Source organism: Limulus polyphemus, unplaced genomic scaffold, assembly GCF_000517525.1.
Source record: "Limulus polyphemus unplaced genomic scaffold, Limulus_polyphemus-2.1.2 Scaffold2046, whole genome shotgun sequence".
Classification (NCBI taxonomy): Eukaryota; Metazoa; Arthropoda; class Merostomata; order Xiphosura; family Limulidae; genus Limulus; species Limulus polyphemus.
Window position 1 is genome coordinate 211,243 of NW_013667656.1, and position 7,970 is coordinate 219,212.

Consider the following 7,970-nt stretch of genomic DNA (forward strand, 5'->3'; position numbering starts at 1 on the left):
ATAATTATATGTATATAACATACACAGAAGTATTGTTCATATAGACGTATCACTAATAGTAACTGAAAAGTTTCTATTATAATTATATGTATATAACATACACAGAAGTATTGTTCATATAGACGTATCACTAATAGTAACTGAAAAGTTTCTATTATAATTATATGTATATAACATACAATGTAAGGTAGAGGATTCTATTTTAAAACTTAGCGAATTCTGTACCTGTTCTTTCACTTCTGTGCTAGTTTGCTTGATTGTGATATCAGTTAGATGGATGTAGAATGCTTTTTATCTTCTGATTCCTTGTGTGTGGTTGAAACCCCACCATTCTATTGTATTTATGAGCTTTACTCTTACACGATGTACTACTGCTGATGAATTTATGTTATAGAAGATTACGTGTCTGTTAGGTTCTGATTTCTGAGATTTGGTGATCGTTTGTTGTCTTTTAGATCTTCAGGTGGTTTGGTGTTTACTGAATGTGATTTTATTGTGTACTTGTTTCTAAATGTTGTTCTGATTTTATACTGTTTGCTTTCATCTATATTTTTGGAGAGACATTAAAATGTGTCTCTAATGTTTATTCTGCTTCTTCCTTGTATTTATCTTGTTCTTTATCAAGTGTTTAGGGTTTTACAAGCAAATATACCGTTTTGATTTGAGTTTTATCACTATAAGTACATAACTAGACCATATTTATCTATCTCAGTAATAAGGTTTTTACTACCTTCTCCTTCAATTTATTGACATACTAATAGGTTTCTAAATACAAGAAACTTTAAATGTAATTGAATCACAAAGACGAAAGTATTATCTACACCATTTCCATTACATAAACTAACAAAGACAAGCATATTTTTTAGACATTTTAGCCAAATACTCAAATTTAACTTCAACACTGGACACTTGGTGCTCCTTAGGCAAGTTATAATGATTAGTATCCGCTATTTTTTGTTTTTATTTATGTAATTGAAATATAACATTTTTATTCTAACATAGTTTTTATTAACAGTAGTTTAACTTACCTTTCTGTAAGTAATACGAGTTGGAATGTTTTTAGGAGAATCGAAAAAGATAATTTCCGAGTTGTAACTGAAGTAATCAGGCAACTGAGGTACAGGAACATTTGCTTTATATCCTGAACAGTACACATCGATGGGAGGCTAGAGTATGAAAGTAGGAAGTGAGTAGATAGCTTTACCATCTGGGGAGAAACAGTATAAAGTTTAGGGTAGAAATAAGTAATTTTTGTCATTGGTGGAGAATACAGTTTGAAGATATGAAGTGAGTAAGTAATATTCACCAGTTATCGTTTCATCATTAACAACAAAGAACAAAATAAGTATCAAAATGACATACAGCTCAGCTCACCACCATTTCATCATTAACAACTGGAACAAAATAAGTATAAAAAAGACATACAGCTCAGCTCACCACCATTTCATCATTAACAACTGGAACAAAATAAGTAACAAAAAGACATACAGCTCAGTTCACCAGTTACAGATTTCATCATTAACAACTGGAACAAAATAAGTATAAAAAAGACATACAGCTCAGCTCACCAGTTACCATTTCATCATTAACAACTGGAACAAAATAAGTATAAAAAAGACATACAGCTCACCACCATTTCATCATTAACAACTGGAACAAAATAAGTATCAAAAAAACACACAGCTCAGTTTACCACCATTTCAGCATTAATAACTCGAACAAAACCGTGTAAGAAAAATTAACCATTCAGGTGATATTTTTTGCCAATGTTTTAGTTTATATTCTTTGTTCTGTTTACATCAGACTTATATACCATTAAAGAAATGTTTTATTTCTGTACAGTACAAAATCATATTAAACTTCTGTTATCATAGACTTTCAACAATCACATTTTATGTTTCAGTACCGTACTGATCTTTCACCTGCTCCTACCATATGTGAACGTGCTTTTTGTGATGGCCAGATTTACGTATTCCCGTTTGAAAAAACTTCTACAGAGGATAGTAACGTCAATCTATACCACACATATTGACAGTCTTCTCTGAGATCCTCTACTGCATTGTCTTATAAAACTATGTTTAAGCAAGCCAGATATACAGATTTTCATGGAAGTTCAGTCAGGTGACTTAATGGTTATGTCGGAGAAGGAGATAATATGAACATCAGTTTCATGCTCCAATGTTTTTAAAAGCGCCGTTGTACGCTTGGTACCTTATGCTGATGTAGCCTTAGTTTCTTGTCGTCTTGGCCATACAATGTAGGGATTTTTCACCTCTGGGAATTGGTTTCCTGATTTAGCCTAAGCTTCTTGTTGTCTTGGCCATACGATGTAGAGATTTTTCACCTCTGGTAATTGGTTTTATATTGTAGCCTAAGCTTCTTGTTGTCTTGGCCATACATTGTAGGAATTTCATCTCTGGTAATTGATGTCCTGATGTAGCCTTAGCTGCTTATTGTCTTGACCATACATTGTAGGGATTTCACTTCTGGTAATTGATGTTCTGATGTAGCCTTAGTTTCTTGTCGTCCTGGCCATAAAGTATAGGGATTTCACCTCTGGTAATTGATGATCTGATGTAGCCTAAGCTTCTTGTTGTCTTAGCCATATAGTATAGGGATTTCACCTATGGTAACTGTTGTCCTGATGTAGCCTTACCTCTTGTCGTCCTGGGCATACAGTACAGGGATTTTACGTCTGCTAACTGGTGTCACTAGCTCTTCTGATTTAGTTAAACTTTGTTTTACTGAAACATTTGTGAACTTAATTTTTCTATGATATGGGAAATCTGTTAATACAATTAAACACTTTTCTGTACGTTTTATTACCTTTTTTGGAAGTCCTCATAACGATGTATAGTCGCAGTCGCTCAATGTTGCAACAAAATTCCATTTCTCATGTGGCAGTTTTGTACAGTTCTCTCACGAACGTGTCTATTGAGCATTTTGTGGATTCATAATGATCTTTGTGAATTACCTGATACACAGTTCATTATTGGGAAAAGAAATGATCTTGAAGTGATGTTTTGGTTCTCTGTTAGGGATACTGATATTACCTTGCTAATATTATCCTTTATATCAAGGTGAAAGGGTGATCTTGAAGTGATGTTTTGGTTCTCTGTTAGGGATACTGATATTACCTTGCTAATATTATTCTTTATATTAAGGTGAAAGGGTGATCTTGAAGTGATGTTTAGGTTCTCTGCTAGGGATGCTGATATTACCTTGCTAATATTATTCTTTATATTAAGGTGAAAGGGTGATCTTGAAGAGATGTTTAGTAACTTTGTTATCCTTCCTTGAAGAAGGGTGTGATACCCAGCCATATAATAATGCATTTTCGAATGTTTGTGAATTCACCGTGAACAAAATATATAGCTACTAAACATGTCGCTCATGGCATAGAGTCAACCCCCTAGTAATACACACTAAATTAACACTTGTAAATCTCTCTTACAGAGACACAAATTAACCTTCTTTTAGCATTGTATAGGTTTTGTTATCTTTTTCGAACTACGATTCTGATAATACAACAAAATATTGTTTAACATCTCTTCACACGCGTAACACATTCAAACGACATCAGATTTAAAACATAACTTTAACATTGGACTAAATCTATCACAATAATGAATAGACCACTTTGATCCTGCAGAATGTTAACATATTAATGTGAGACATTTTTGTTAAATACATGCTGTAGCCTGGTTCTATGTAAAGTATTCTCATAACTTTCTTCATACAAGATATAAACTTTTCAGTTTCTATTTCTGATATCTAAGTGAATTATATATAGTAACATTTATATTTTCAGGAACCGATCTATATATATATTTCCATTGCACTTATACTTTTAATGACATTTATTTCATCTCTGAAAGAATTTCGCTTAACCTGAAATGTCTCCGGTGAAGGAACATAGGGACGAAACCGAGAATAGTCATACACAATATTTAATTCAGTGGCTTCATTTTTATCTTTCTGGAACTTTCCTTTTCCCCGAAGCACAACTTGTACAGGAATAGAACGGTCGTCTACTTCAGGCGGAAATTCAAAGCCCGGGCTCCATCTGGAGTCTAGAGTAAAATGATTAAAAATAAGCAGTCCATTCCAATATCAGTAATTTTGAAAGTGGCCAAAACACAAGTTTTAGCTATATATTTGATTCTGTTACTTCTAATGGTAAAACTACATAGTTATTATAAGTAACTTTTAAGTATTTGTAACACTATATTTTTCAGGAAAGTAGTTACTGGTTCTTTTATTTCACATGGAAGCGGTAATTCGAAAAAAAATGTATACAAAAAAATAAAATCATTTGGTTCAGTGCACTGTCTTGTATTTTACAATGTATCATACTTACTTCATCTGTAGGGTAAAATTACTATAATTACATTATCTGTAAAGCTTAATGTATCATACTGACTTCGTTTATATGACTTATTGTACTATACTTACTTTATCAATATTGCCTAGTGCTCTATGCTTAATTTATCTGTAGGGTATAAATTACTATAATTACATTATTTATTATCGTTATGTGGACAAAAAATTTGGAATTATTTTTATCAGATAATCCAATAGCATCCGACGAATGAAAGAACAATGTTACAACATTTGTTTCAGGAGTGAGATTATTATGGTAAATATAAAATATAACTTTGACTAAACTTAAACTTTCAAGTTAAAAACACAGGCACAGAGAAAGAGATACGAAACATACTAGAAATGAAAAGACAGTGGAAATAATAACAAACAGAAAAAGATAGAGCATTGAAAGAAGATAAGAAAGACAGAGAATTCAAAGAATACTAAGAAGAAAAAGACGGAAAGTTAAAAGAAAGCTAAGAAAAAAAGAAACAGAAAATTGGAAAAATGAGATAGAAAATTAAAAGAAGAACAAGAAGAGGGAGTTACAACAACAAAAGTTAAGAATTATAGAAAGGCCATAATGACAAAATTGGAAAAATTACAATGAAATTATTGAGGTACAATATAACATAATTCAGAATAAAACATATGGTAAACGAATTGGTAAATTCAAAAATTAAACCAGCCACACCTTTCTATTTCAAGAATTTAGCTGGTTAATTCAGTAACATTACCCCATTGAAAAACCAACAAACTGTAATGGAAAGGTACCATGAGAGGCATATTGGCTTAGTTTGAAATAATTTTCAGAGTAAATAGGTGGAATATTGAATAACAAGCTATTCATCTTGTTGCCCATTTAAAAGAAACAGCTTTAATGACATTAAGTAACTTCCAGCTTAGAGCCATAACAATTATCTAGCACTGGTAGCAGCCTTATACAAAAGGTTTGTAGTGACATATCAGGCAAAGAAGTATCCAGAACAGGGTATGACAGAAAGAAGAGAACCACACTTAGGCCTACTGTTTTATAACCTTAGTCTAGTTGCGTTAATGCTGTCGCAGACTTTCTCACTTCTGCCTTTTTTTTTTCGCCACCTGCGAGAAGAAATCTGTCTTTCGTTAGATCATGGCAGAGACCTATCAGAAGATTTAGAAAGGCTTATCCAAACATTTTACCCTGATGCTTCTTGTGAAATGATAGATTTGTCAGCACGTGACCAATTTATAAATGCCATAACAGATTAGATATAATAATGCTATACCTAGGAATTTCCTAAAAATAACTCTAAAATACCTATAAGGTTCATGATTTAGAAATTTTGTGGAACTTAGAGAAACGAGAGTACTTTATAGGTACCAGTAACCAGTGCGTGTTAATGTTACTGAAAATTCAACAAGATTTAAATTAAGTATTCAATGTGTTTTTCAGTTCTACTATGTTGTGCAATTACTCAGTAAATTACGTGTCTGTTTTTAGACCGAAGGTACCATTAGAGAGGAATTTCTGTTTAAGTGTTGTTTGTAAAATTAAGCCTACAACTTGTGTCAAAGTGAACGTAGCCTGTAGTAAACATTATAGAAGAAATAATTCAATTTTTAATCTTTTCCTGGATAGGACTTCGCTTTATTTTTACCAAAAAACATCCAAAAGAACAACATTAGAATAATATCTTAAAATAACTTGTCCTAGAAAAAAAATTATATCAGATGCACATTGAGAACTATAAGTCTTATTAAACGAAGTTTGAATAAGATATTGGGTGTTTCAAAACAATTTTATACAACATATCTAAATTGCTTTTTTAGTAAACTATCATTGCTTTTATTTCTCTTCATTTAAACAATACGATATTGGTAAGTTTGATAAAATGAGTGTCAGTGTACAGGATATTGTGAAGTTCAGAACAGATTTTGCTTGCAGTAGCTTTATTTAGGGATGAATTTGATCTGATGATTGCTCTATAACCTTCGATGTTATTTAATTCCTGGGTTTATTTATAATCTAGTACAGTAAATTTGTTGATGTGTTGCAGTAATTCAAGTAAAGATTCACAAAAATACTATCTGTCAAATTCACAGTTAATTAAAGACATCAGAAATAATATGTTTTATTTGAGAACTAATAATTTGTTGACCTTGAGTTTTCAATCACTTAATGTTCAAGCAAAAACCACAAATAAACATTTGAAATGACTAGAACTTGCTGTGGAAAATTATCTAAGATAATTCATGGCTAAAATTAGTTTCAATGTTTTGGCTAAATTTAATTTGGCTTTTTAGATTACTATGTTTTAAGATTATCTTAATCTTAATTTAGAATGTAATATGACAAAAACCAAGCGGAAAAACGTTACTAAAATAGTTGTAATCTATTTGTTGTTGTAAATTAAACATTGACAAACTGACATCAGAAACAGAATAATCCAAAAGTGGTAGAAATGTCCTTATCTCGTAGTTATCGGTTAAAGAAAGTTTGTATTTGGGATACACTAACTAGATTTTTTTACTCTTTGTATAAAGTAAAATTTATTTTATGTTAAAATGATTAATAGTAATTAACTATTCATGAAGGGATGTCTTCCATTTTGTTGTGTGTTTAGGCGCTTAGTGTTTTTGAAATGTATACCAAAGAGTATTTTTCAAACTTACTCACCTGTCCATGTTATCACGACTTGCACAGTAGCTTTCAATTCTTCTATATAACCACACAGATCCCACTGGTGAACTGCTGTTCCTTTGATGAACGCAGGACCTAAATAATAATATCCAGCTCCTGAAGTTTGTAAAGCCGTAACAAGGCTGCCTAGTAGCCCAAGAGGTCCAATAATGCGTTCTTGTAGAAAAAAGTCTGTCGGATCCATTTCAGATAGCTTCTCTGTCGTGCATATAGTTTCTTGAACAACAAAACAAATATGTATTGTTATGATATTAACAGATGTTGCTAGAAGAGAATAAACTTAAACAGCATGATTTAGCATGTTTGTGGCAAACTTCTATTTTCTAATTATTGCAGTTTTCTTGACGGAAAACGTTTATGACCAGACAAGAAATGAGCTGGGAATGGCCAGTGATTAGCATGCCGAGAAGCATATTCGAAGGCTCAGGACATGATATGTCAGTGAACAAGTTTCGTACTTTTACTGTAAGGGTATTATATTTAATCCCCTTATTTGGTTAAAGGTAGACTTGTAGATTGAGAGTGCTGCTGACTGACTGCTTTATTAACTTCATTTACCTTGGGAGATATTTCGATTTAAAACCATTTGACCGTGAACAAAATGTAATCGAGGAAACTTGAAAATGCTAAATACCATACAAGAAGCAACAGTTTTTACTAATTTTCGGAGCATTTTTCATTTGATAAAGTGTAAAGGTCCATTGTCTGTTAGTCCAATGATGAGCCTAACAGTATATTTCTTAGATACACTTTTTGTCATCACTTGTTAGTCCAATAATCTAATTCTTGGGAGACACTTTTTTCCAATCATCTAATAGCATAACAATATATTTTTTAGGAACGTACTCACTATACATCATCCATTTTTCCAGTGATGAGCCTAACAATCTATGCCCACTTTTGGTCATCATTTGTTAGTCCA

General features: G+C 32.0%; 1 protein-coding gene across 1 annotated transcript in view; it reads right to left on the reverse strand.

Annotated features, from left to right (window-relative positions):
- LOC111087353 overlaps nucleotides 1-7,264 on the reverse strand; it is a 51,407-nt gene extending 44,143 nt beyond the window's left edge. Inside the window, exons 1-3 of the mRNA XM_022393705.1 lie at nucleotides 7,025-7,264; nucleotides 3,892-4,073; nucleotides 1,029-1,166 (exon numbers count right to left, since the gene is read on the reverse strand). Coding sequence (XP_022249413.1) covers nucleotides 1,029-1,166; nucleotides 3,892-4,073; nucleotides 7,025-7,232 — 528 coding nt within the window. The 5' untranslated portion in view covers nucleotides 7,233-7,264. The remainder of the gene's footprint in view (nucleotides 1-1,028; nucleotides 1,167-3,891; nucleotides 4,074-7,024) is intronic.
- Nucleotides 7,265-7,970: the final 706 nt, after the last annotated feature.